The sequence below is a fragment of the Pelmatolapia mariae genome, linkage group LG8 (assembly GCF_036321145.2).
Source record: "Pelmatolapia mariae isolate MD_Pm_ZW linkage group LG8, Pm_UMD_F_2, whole genome shotgun sequence".
NCBI lineage: Eukaryota > Metazoa > Chordata > Actinopteri > Cichliformes > Cichlidae > Pelmatolapia > Pelmatolapia mariae.
The window spans coordinates 16,414,142-16,426,581 of NC_086234.1; the positions used below are offsets into that span (position 1 = coordinate 16,414,142).

At 41.0% G+C, this 12,440-nt stretch overlaps 1 protein-coding gene across 2 annotated transcripts in view; it reads right to left on the reverse strand.

Moving 5' to 3' along the window:
- erbb2 (erb-b2 receptor tyrosine kinase 2) overlaps window positions 1-8,760 on the reverse strand; it is a 28,916-nt gene extending 20,156 nt beyond the window's left edge. For both annotated transcript variants that reach the window (XM_063481268.1, XM_063481267.1), the window contains exon 1: window positions 8,542-8,760. In XM_063481268.1, the coding sequence (XP_063337338.1) occupies window positions 8,542-8,677 (136 nt within the window). In that variant the 5' untranslated portion in view covers window positions 8,678-8,760. The remainder of the gene's footprint in view (window positions 1-8,541) is intronic.
- Window positions 8,761-12,440: the final 3,680 nt, after the last annotated feature.

Sequence of the window (12,440 nt, forward strand, 5' to 3'; positions counted from 1 at the left end):
AGCAGCCCCTCAACAGTCAACCCACTTTTCCTCATTGAAGCCCCTCAACCTCACTACTGAGCCACCTCTCTCCCTGCCATTTTGGAAAACACAGAAGCATGCACATCACAGGAAGAACGGGAAGTCCTGGCAGCCGGGACAAGGCCGATTTTCATGACACAGTGAGGTTGCCGGCAGACTTCGGGAGATACGTCTTATCATGTGTGTGCGTCTGCCACGTGTAAAGTTTCCTGGAGATGGCGGAGCGCACAGACCCATATTACCCCTCCTGCAACTCAGCTAAAGAAGTACCGAAGCATTAATAAAGGCCGCAATAATCCGACAGCGAGCTACTGCAGTAAATGTGTCTATGATTAACCGTGCGGCTGCCAAAAATACACACCCAGCTTCTGCCACTTGTGTCAAATAACAAATCAAATGACTAATCGCCGACTCCTTCGATTATGTCATCATGGAAAATAGTTTTGGAAGTGAAGCCAAGAGTGGAGATGTACTCTCATCCTCTGGCATTTTAATCATTTTCAATAAGACAGAACTTCTAAAACACAAATAGCTTTCCCCGAGTGTGACAAAAAACTCAGAGAAGCTGGACGTCTCCGGCTTTGGGGATTAGGGAAATGTGCTGTAACAGAGAGCTCAACAGAGCACATTATCCGTTTCTGAAAAGTGTGCGTAAAGCCCGTCCTCAGTTTCCTCTCCCTTTATTCCCTCATTGTTTACTCTCCAAAAGTCTCTCAGCAACGCCTGTGTGTGCGTGGACTTGTGAGGAGCTCCCGGCCTAAAATACTTTCCCTTTTATCGCTCACGTTACTCAGCCTGCCCGCGGTCAAGACGCTACCCCTTACTTTCCCCATTCGAAATTCACTTCCTGCCTCTTCAAAGGTTTATCTAAGCAGTTATCAAAGAAATTGTCCTCACATCCTCTCTGATCACTTGTGTCTTTTAAATTCTCTCAGAGTCTGAGCTGTTGCTCAACTGCAATCATCCTCTGGGTAAGTGCAATTCAATAGAAAGGTGTGTGGTTGCATATCTAGAAGATGACACACACAGTTTTGGATTTTCCCAGTAAAAGGGGGGATGGTGTGGTGATCGGCACCGAGTTTTGATCAAAGCTACATCGGTGACCTGTGACCTTCCAGTTCACAAGGTGATTGCACGCCGTGTCACGTGTACACGCATTAATGCTGCCTGCTGCACAGCATGCAATGCCAATTTGCCACTGGAAACTTCCACTGCTCAGGTGTTTTGATAGAGAGCAACAACAGCGAGGGAAGTATTTTTCCTACATTCCCGTCTGTTTCTCTGAGTTCTGACCCTACTCACGCTCTCTCCAGTCTAAATTAATTACTGTCACAAATCACAGAGGCTAAAAGGATCCCGATTATCTGAGACCGTGCCTGTGCTCCCACTGCCCACTTGTTCACGCGCTCACTCAGTAGTGACGTGCTGCAGACAGCTGTTGATGCATTTTGGACATCATTTAAATGAAGCCCTGCGATGTAATTACCCGCCGGATATTTCTAATTAGTTCTGTTGTTAAAACAGCTGCAGCTGCACTACAGTTGAAGCCATGGAAACATCAGCAGTGCTATTTCTGGATAAGTACACAGTGTAACTGACATATCCCTCTGTAACATTTAAAAAAGAATTTATAAGTCAAATCTGTGCACACAGAGATTTATTTGAAACACAGTTTGTCTGAACTACACCCTGTTACGTAAGCATGATGGAAACCATAGATTCAACTGTGCTATTGTGTTATAATCTTCAATACATTCACCTGAATAATGCCACCCCTTAAAGTTACTTCACACTGAATGAGCATGGATACACAGATATATACACATACACAGCAGGAGCAATTCAATGCATTTAGGCATGTAGTTCAAACTGAGCATCACAATGGGCAAGAAAGATGATTTAAGTGAGCCTGGTTGTTGGTTTGAGTACTTCAGAAACTGCTGATCTACTATCAGTGGGATTTACACAGAGTGGTTCAAAATCAAGACTATATCTAGTGGAGGAAGTGTTTTGTCAGTGCCAGAAGTCAAACTGTTTTGTTTTTTTATAGGAAGGCAACAGTAACTCAAATAACCACTCGTTACAACCAAGGTACGCAGAAGAGCGTCTCTGAATGCATAAAACATCCAACCTGAAGCAGAAGCCCGCACTGTGTGCCCTTTTTGTCAGCTAAGAACTGGCAACTGAGGCTACAGCTCTCACAGGCACACCAGAACTGGACAAGAGTGGAGACAGGCTTGTACCACCAGTTCAGGCGGTGTGGGGATATTTTCTTTGGGTCACCATGTGAGCATCGCTTACACTCCACAGCCTGTCTGAGTATTGTTGCCATCCCTTTATGACCACATCTTCTGATGGCTTCTTGCAGCAGGATAAAACACCATGTCACAAAGCTCAAATCATCTCAAACTGGTTTCTTGACCATGACCAATTAGATCGCTGTATTTAAATGGCCTCCAGAGCCACCAGATCCCTAAACATTCAGGACATGGTGGTGAAAGAGGTTCACATCATTAGTTAGCCGTGTAGCCAAAATATCTCCAGCAGCTGCGTGATGCTATCATGTCGATATGGAACAAAATCTCTGAGGAACATTTCCGGCACCTTGTTGAATCTATGCCACAAAGAATTACAGCAGTGCTGAAAGCAAAAGGAAGTCCAGCTGGTAATAGCAAGATGTAATGAAGTGTCCAGTGTATATACATTTCTAATAGGAGAGGAGCTCAGCAACTATTCTCAAAAGGGTAAGATAAATCACATTAGCTCCATATCTGCTCACAGCTCAGTCATTAGCCATGATTACAAGGACACAAATAACTGGAATAAAAGTCTGAACGATATAAAAATGCTTCATGTGAACACAATGATCTGATAACGCTCCTTTGGACCAAAATTTCCTTTCAATTGATATAGGTGGGTTATACCGACCTCAATCGGATCAGTGTGTATGGACAGGCGCCTTATCCTTACTGCGAATGCCTGCTATATGTCAACACAACGACAACACAGTGTGGGTCCATTTGAAAAAGAAAAATGACGCAAAAGGCAAACACACGAGAGAGGAGAGAAACTGATGACTTCCTCTCTTCAAACCGTCGATGCATGTAAATGCACAACATGATCGGATTGAAATTGTGCACAGGTAAACATGAATACTGACAGGAAAATGGAAAACAACGCTCTACGTGCCAGTGACTCTACCTTTGCTTGTTTAAATTCATCCAACTACTTTTAGGTTTGTTACACGTTGTTTACTTCATGGTTAACCGTCACTAGCAGTTTAAGCACAGCAGCTTGTTTACCAGTTCTGACTTTACAAAACTAGTATTACCACCTTGAGCTCTGTGGTATGCCAAACATTAGTTAAGTCCACCTCTATCGAGACTTAACACAAATGTAGTGATGAAAGGAAGGGAAGCCAGCAGATGGGCAAGTCTGGACAGTATGATGTCACTGTGCACAGTAGTTTTGGAGTTACAACCAAAACAAAAGAAAGAAAAAAAAGATGTTTTGTTGGATCGCAGTGACCTTTGACTGCCATATTCTAATCAGTGCATCCTTGAGTCCAAGTGAACTTTGCGCCCAGTTTATAGAAACTTCCTCAAACAGTTATCAGCTTCTCGGGAATGCCGGAGAGTGACGTGCGTACGGATGGGCAGTCAGAAAACACAGCGAACCCCGGCCAAGGCTGTCGTTAGCACATAAAAAGATAACACTGCTGAGCAGCGGTGAGCTAGTGAATCAGCTGGTGAAGATTGATTGAACAGAAAGTTGATCATCCAGTCCCTGTAACAACACACAGTACGTGGCATTCCTGCTAAGCACAAAGTCACGCTCTATCTGGAAAAGAGAGCTGACGCAGTGACTAAATGAATTCATGAGTGAATGCAGTTAGTACTGCAGGACTTTTAAGTGCATGTGGCCAAGCAATCCAAACACTTTTTACATAGTCAGAGGAGGTTTTAATAACTTGAAGTGCAAGATATTTAAAATGTCAGCACTTGTTGTTTCAGCTCTAAGGAAAGTGAGAGAACACGAAGTACTGCCGGTGTGTAAGAAATCACTCCTGATCTGATCTGAATCAGGCTTCCTGAGAGGCTGCGGTGTGTGTTTGTACAAACGGGCTGCTTGAGACTGAAAACTGAAAGCCAGCTTGAAGCCACACCTGTGTGGCTGCATGCCAGTTAGCACAGGGAGTGTGTGGAGGTGCGTGTGTGTTTACCAATGCGTGTGTGTGTGCGGCAACAGGAACGCGATGCTGCCGCCGGTGTTGCGGGAACAGGGCTGAATCACAGCGGAAAAGCCTGCTCCTCGTGCTCTCGTCTAATGGATTAGATCCTCCAAAGCTCCGCAAACAGAGCGAGCTGATCCAGCGGGACTTTCGCTCTGCGTTTATTAACCCTCAGATTTTTCACACGGCAGCCCTGATTGCACCGCAGCCCTAATCCTTAGCAACGCGTCTTGCATAAACTTCACATTTCTCCCAGCCTCCCCACAGCGCATTCTTTCTACTGCTTCACTCTGCGGTCGAGAAAGAAAAAACAGGTATTGCTCAACAGACAAGCAGAACAGGCTCTGTGCTGCGCTGGAGCCACGAACTCCTCGTTCACTCACGCCGCCACAGACTAAAACCACCAAAACACGAACGCACTGCCAGAGTGTCCCGACCTCTTTCTACACATTAACCACATAAAGGAAGGAGTCTGGATTAGAGCGCTGGAATAGGGTGATGGGAAAATAAGGACATCTTCCATTCAAAACTGGCCTAAATAAATATCAAGAAGTCGATTTCTGCTATTATTTTCAAATAAAAGGCTAAAAGATAAGTGCTGTTAATGAAGGAGTTCCACAGAAAGATAACTGATCGATAAATTGAATGGAATACATTTCATTATTAACATAGTGTACACAGTGCTATGTAGAAATCAGTTCCTTCTTAATTCTAACAAAGAGTATTTTGTGACAAATTAAAGGAAAGGTCACTGACAGTTTCTCCCAGGTCTCCGGAAATCTGCTGGAGCGTTCGAGCATCATTATTCCTGATGGTGGTCCAACACGTCTGTCCTAAATCTTCTACAGGTTCAAGTGTAACAAAATCCAGCTGAGCTGCTTTCAGCTGCTCCTGTATTTACAAGCAGTCACCACAGATGGTAGCTCTACATGCAGGATCTGACTTTCCTTTTTTTTTTTTTTTTTTAAATGCCCGATGTCCTTTCTGACACATCCCCAAAGGGCTCAGTGTCCCCTCCCGGGATCAAACTGGGATCTTTTGTTCATTAGTCGGGTAAATCACTTCACTATAGAGCCACCAGTGTAACCCCATAAAATCCAGCATTTTAAAAAAATACTTAAATTACTTTCAAAACGTTTAGATATTCAGAAGTGTCTAATTCTTAGTATGTTAATAACTCTTAATGGGTCACTTCATAGATTAAGTTCCCACGTCACTCCCTTAGAGGAGAATTTGAAAGATTTGCAAATAAACACTTAGAAAAAAAAAATTAATCGCAAATTATTTCGAACCAATGATTCACAGCCAGAGGATGAACCCAATATCAAAATGTAGGTACTATAATTCGCTTTGACCGGCCACCCATCACCAAGAAATGCAATTTGTCTCTAGATGGACGCACTCTAAAATGAACTTGGCTGCAGTTTTTAACAGAGCTTAAATGAATGTGTCTACTTGCTGAAGTCATGAGGGCTTGAAAATGCAGGCAAACTTCAACCCACCCCTATGTACTTCAAGGGCTTGTAACTCAGGTTTCATAGCTTGAAGATAACATTGTGCATAGGTTCATTAATCATCCTAAAGTTACTTCACAAAAACATTCAGCTGGTCCCGAGAGGCTCGTGTGGAAGTGACATTTAAAGCACACGCGTGCTGCAAACGGTCAATATTAAGCATACGGTGCACCTCTGTGGCAGCATTTGAATTAGTCTTTCCTCCCAATGCACATTCGGGTTTTGCCTTTGATCGGTCACCCACCTGCACACACCACTCCAAAATATAATTACTTCTCCATTAAGGATGAATGTGCTAGCTTCACAGTTAGCAATTTTGTGCTAGTTTTCATTTGAATGATCTCTCTCATCAACTCCTTATTTTATGATGGACAGAAATTACCCTGGAAAACATGTTATGGTTTTTCTTTATATTGTACTGAAAATACAACACGGTTCTTTGTTTCTAAGTTTGGAATCGAGGGTTTGAAACGGGCATTTTTACCCATACCTCCTTAGTTCCAACGTCCTGCAGACATGGGATACGTTACATGCTTTACCTGGAGGGCGCGTTTACAAACAACACATCAAACTAAAGGTCGTTTAATAGACAGAATTTTTTAAATATTTATAATATTTATCAGATTGAATGAATGGGCAGAAAAAAGAGCCAACTCCTTTCTTTTAAATCATTTCTTTTCAAATGAATGGCCTTGTTGGAAGGGCTTTTTGGCCCTTGTGATGCATAATAATTTCACCGCGCTCACGGGATGCCACTGCATTTTAGTTATGGATGCTTTGAAAGTTTACACTGCATTAAAAATAACTGCAACCTCTTTAGTTTTATAGAGAGCTGGCCAGCACCCTATGCCGAGCCTGATTTGGCCTGTGAGCCGCAAGTTGAGTATCACTGTTACAGACCTCTTATGAATTACAGGGAAGTTAATAAATAGTGAAAATAACAGGTTTGGTTTTTTTGTTTTTGTTTTTAAACTATTTCCCCATGATTTCATTCTGCTAACACAAACAAGGTAGCTGAGGCAATCGTTTAAATACTGAGAGTTTAGAAGATGTCAGCAGTATTTCTGAGTGTCACACTGATGTAAGATGTGCAGATTCACAGATCTAACACTTTATTTCCTCAGAGGTTTTTCCCACTAAAAGCCGGGTGAAGAGAAGATAAACAGAAGAAGAGGCTGAAAGTCTCCTCGGAGGACGGCAACGATGCCTCTCCGGTGGTCCCACTCTCATCTCCGGGTGAGTTAGATCACTAACACGCAGTCTAGACTGGTGAGTCAAAGCAGGCTGAGTTAGCCTATCACTGAGGCCAGTTCAGTAAGACTTAATCACCGCACAGTGAGCTTCACTAGAGTGTGACAAGGGCACGAACTCTATGGGTAGAAAGGCCACTGAACACAGACACACACACAGGCACGGGGACGGGGAGGTGAAAGAGTGTGTGTGTGATATAACACTTTTACAATACTTCATAACTGAAAATAAGACTGCTGAGATTCACTCTGGAGCCAGTCGGAGCGCTCACCCTGAACTGATGCTTCACAGATTGAGTAAAGTGCACCAACCAGTTCCCACCAACAATGCAGTCATAGTTGAAAATCACTTCACCTGTGACTATAGGCTTTGTTTGTGTGTGTGTGTGTGTGTGTGTGAGTGTGTGTGTGTGTGAGTGAGAGAGAGAGAGCAGCTAATAAAACAGACAGTTGTTTGTACTTACATTAGTCATTTTTGTTGTGAGGCTGACATGAATGAAAAACCCCAAAGGGGGCTCTTTCTTTATTTTGTGCACATCAATGAAAGCCAACAGCTGTATGTCAATAAAGTGAGCACTGCAGAATAAATTGTTATTGAGTTCAGATTCTTTTTTTGCCATTAGCATGTGCCAATAAAACTGCTTTTAAAAGCAGCTGGCCGGGGGTTATTGATCTCCCCAAATACACCTAAAATCGATCTATAAAGGGTCATATGCACCCATTAATCTGCACTATCAATCATTTTCTCAGTTAACAAACTAAATACCTCAAGTCCAAGTACTGACTGACCATCAGATCAAGCATTAAATATATATATATATTATTTATTATTATAAATTATTATTATCCCCCAAAACCTATAATAAAATGAAAAACAAGCAAAAATATGATTTGCAGCTCGTTTGCACCTTCCAGTTAGCTCTTGTTTTACTGGCATGTACTCAAGCTCCAAGTGTGACAAGTGGCCCCTCTATCGCACAATGTCTCCCTTTTAGAGCCAGGAGTGAATAATTGACATCGTCATGATCCTTGGCCCACAATGCACTGCCTGTTTAGTGTCTTGTTTTTGTTTGTGTTTACAGCAAAGCCACGAACCGTCCGCCTGCAGTGCACAAGTCAGTTGTGTCGCAAAGCTGCAAAGCAGGTTCTCATATTTCTTACCTGAGTCTCTGCTCTGTGTTTATTTGAGCAAGTCAACGTGTTGCAAGATTGGAGATATTTGTTTATTTAGTTTTTGAATCTTTTTAAAAATTATTTTGGTCCAAACTGTAAATCTAAAGCGAGGCTGTTTTGTGACAGGTGTGATTTTTCCTCATAAGCAGCCCTTCATAAATCCCAGGAGGGCTGAGAGGACCCGGCTGAGGAGTCACGGAGGAATGTAGTCCTCCGGACCAGAAAAAAACCTCCAGCATTTCCTGAAATTACAGCCAGCACACTCCAGTGCCATCTCCCCGACGCTCCGTGGGTCTATTTTGCCGACGGCCGAGGTATTAGAGACAGGGGAAAAGCGCTGAAAGTTACCCACCTTCTCTGCCTGAAGCGCCCGTCACTCCGAGCAGCACGGCCCCGACAAACAGCAAACTTCTCGCCGCCTCCATCTGCGCAGACCCGGCGCTTCTAGTCCATCTGGGGGGAACAGAGATGAAGTTTTTGCATCTCATTTAGAGCTAACAGTCGTTTCTGGCACCGTGTGGAGTTGTTGTTCGTGTCCGAATCTCAGTTACTTCCTCCCATGAATTCCCTGCCTGTTGGTAGTAAGCGCGTAACAGGAGCGGAGGCGCGCTCCCGTGGCGTGAAGGCCTGAACGGGGAGTGGCAGGTTCAGTCAACCCGCCCTCACTCCGGTCTGACTTATTTAACCTATAACACGTTTCATTCTAATTATGCCTAAAAATTACCTTCAAACTTTAATTGCGCTTATTTCTCCTCAGAGGGCTCAAGTGGATCAAAGTGTAAAATATGGAGAACAATTAAAGCAATTAAACCATTTACCCCGCTCATGCATAATCTGTGAATATGCTACCACCTTTTTTAAAATTTCAGTATCCCTTCTATCGTTTGCAAGTAAAGGGGAAAAGTTAAATTGGCTATATGCAGGGGCGTTTCCGGGATTTTTTACAGTAGGGTGCCACAGAGGGGTGGGGGTCCGCATACAGGGTGTATCCAAAAAAGAATAACAAAAAAAAAAATCATCTGATTTCAAAGTGCTTTAATTCCACAGCCCTTCACTGGAAACAGTCGAAACCTGTACTGTTAGAAGAAGCGGATTTGTGAGTTTTGCACGGTTGTCGGTGGGTAGCAAAACAACAGCAGTGACTCCAGACATGCCCGCAAAAGTATGGGACAAGTTTGACTTTCGTGTGAACATGTGCCGTGCATCCAGAAGAGGACACATTAAACACTTGTGAACATTATAAGTTTGGTTATGTTAAACTTTATTTTCAGCAATGTATTTTTAAAAAAAATTACCACAAACTTCTGTGTCCATTGCTTAAAAAAATACCTAGCCTTTTGGAATCGGATGATTTCTTTAGATACACCCTGTGTTTATGAGAAGCAAATCTGGGCTCTCAAAAAGTACTCTTCACCCTCAAATATGAAGCGTTAATTTTGAATAAAATGCACTTGAAATATGTAAACTCAAAGGTTTATTTATTCAAATAATTAACCATTAAGGGAAGTATGCTTGATATAAGCTGACCACATACCAATCAAATAAATTTCATTCACCAGATTACATTAAATGTTTTACATTGTACATCTACATGTAATCAAATTACTCAAAGTTAGCATTTTGGGGGTAAATATTTTTTGAATAGAGCATTGACTTTGAAAAGCCTGGCTGTGATTTTCAGTCCCTGAACCCTGTTACAACTGTTTAACATGAAAAGTGGTGCTTTACAAGAGTTTAAACATAATTTTCTGTTGGTCGATTATTTTGGAAAGTTAAAAAAATTAATTTGATTATGTAATTGAACAGCTTGTTATGATTAGCAGGTTGTGGATGGAGGCAGGACTCTGAGGCAGGCAGATGTAAAACAGAAAATTACCTTTATTAAAGGTAAAGAAAAGTCCAAAACACATTCCAGAAGTCCACAAGGAGAACGTAAATAACAGAGGAATAACAGGAGAAACTAAATCTGACTGGAAACAGGCTGGAAACACAAGGGGACAACAAACAGACAATTTAACAATGAACAAAGGAAACACAGGACTATAAATACTCTAATCAAGGGAAGTGAACACTACTGGAAGAAATCTAGGCACAAGTAAACAGAATCTAGAGAATGAAACTAAGAAAATAGCAATTACAGACTAGACACACATTTACACAGCAAATTAACATAAATGAACACCGGACGAAATAAACTAAGACACAAGGAATGAGATATAAAAAAATTAATTAATAAAAGAAACTAGATCTCAAAGAAACAATGACTAACACCAGATTATACTATAATTACAAGAAAAATAAAGAAACTCCTGAACTGAAAACATAATCTGATAACTTAAAATACTGGGTCCAAAACCCAGGACCATGGCAGATCTACAATAATGCAATTTATCTACAAAACAGTAAGAAACTTAAGATTTAAAATGAATGGTATGGTGTAGAAATTATAATATTTAACATTTACATATAAGTGCATTAGAACTTTATCTGAGTAAAGTACTAAGTTACACAGTTAAAAAAAAAAACATTAAGAAAGCAGACAATGTCCTGGTAATTTTTAAAATTCAGTGGATGTAATGTAACTCATTTTAAAATGCTACATTGTACTCTATAGAGTCCTACAGGTCCATGCTCTCATCCAATGCTGGGCATTATACAGTTGTCATGGAGTCTTAGACACGTGGTTTTTGTGTCTTATTGTGTCTTTTTGTTGGCTGTTCTGACACTTACTTTTTAAAATGTATTTTAGTCTTTTCTCTTGTACATCCCCTTTTTCTACTTTTTTGTGATGAGCACTTAAATAAAGTCACTTTCTTACACCACATCCATGATGTAATACTGATCCCCAAACATCTATGAAACCCTACAATGTGAATACATTTCAGATTAAAAGGGGATGTCCGGATATTTAAAAAATGTTAAAGTTAAATTGCCTGGTTTTTTTTAAATTACATAAAATTTGCATTATCATATAAGGAAAGACCTACATCAAGAGTTTATTTAGAAACATTACATAACAATTATCCCACTAACACGATATTTCACCAAATTGACGTGTAGTATTAAATGCCTGTTTAAAAGAACAACGCATTTTACAATAACTGTGTCAAAACGCATAATTGCCAAATTCAAACATATTTAATTTGAATTTCACTGAGTTTTGTAGATGTTGTAAAACTCCCTGTCTGAATTATTAAATGTGAAAAGGCAACGATTACACTCTTAGCAAACTGGCAAATTTTTAGATGTAAGTCTTGCTTTGTATATCAATATGTTTGACTATTAAAACTTTATTAATATTTAAGGAATGAATCAAATCAACATTTTAGATCAGGGGACTGTTGAATTTATTTAAAAAAAGTGAATTCTTTGCGTGATACAAGCTTGGAGTGTCTTCATATTTCTTCTGCTTTTCTCATGCTCTTCATTCACGGTCACAAATCAGGAGTTGAAGAAGGAAGAATAAACTCTATTCATCCCAATCTATCGTCTCTCCCCACCCACAGAAGCCCGGGTCAGAGTCCAGCCTCCTGCACAGAGCTATCAGAAAACAACAATAAGCTACACACTGAGCCACACAGACCACAAGTTGCAGACCGTTCGCGAAGCTGAGTGTTGCTAGTGAGGCTGAAATATTTAGTTCCCACAGAAAAAAGTCATCTGCCACTGAGGGATGTAGTCAGTTCAGTGTTCTGGTTGGAAGATTTTCCCAGCAGTGAACTTTAAGTCTTAAACTTTAAGTGTTTGTTGGCTCTGTATGCGACTCCTCGTTTTAGCTGCATTTGAAAGCAAGCTGTGCTACAATAAAACCTGATCCAGTGGTCAGCAATTTTCATCACACTTGATGGTGGAAATCGCTTCAGAAAACATGGCTGTAATTCTCAGGGACACATAAAACATGCGTTAAAAAAAGAGGTCTGCATGGGTTAAAAGGTGAGGAGGCCAGGAAGTGGGTGAGAGATAATGTGTTCAAGTGAGAGAGTCCAAGGACAACTGCAGTAAAACACAGGGAAAATATACAGAAAAGAAGTCATTACCAAAGAACATCATAAATTCACTCATAGTTCAGTTCCCCTGACTGGCCAGGTTTTAAATTTGGCATGAGAGAAGAAATAAGAAATACAGTGTGGGACTCTTCAAGGACAAGAAAACCATATTGTTTCCCACTGCTGCTCATAAATCCAAATACAAGTCTAAAGGAATCTGTCTTGATTATATCGGAGACACAATGAAGGTATCTGTGCATATATC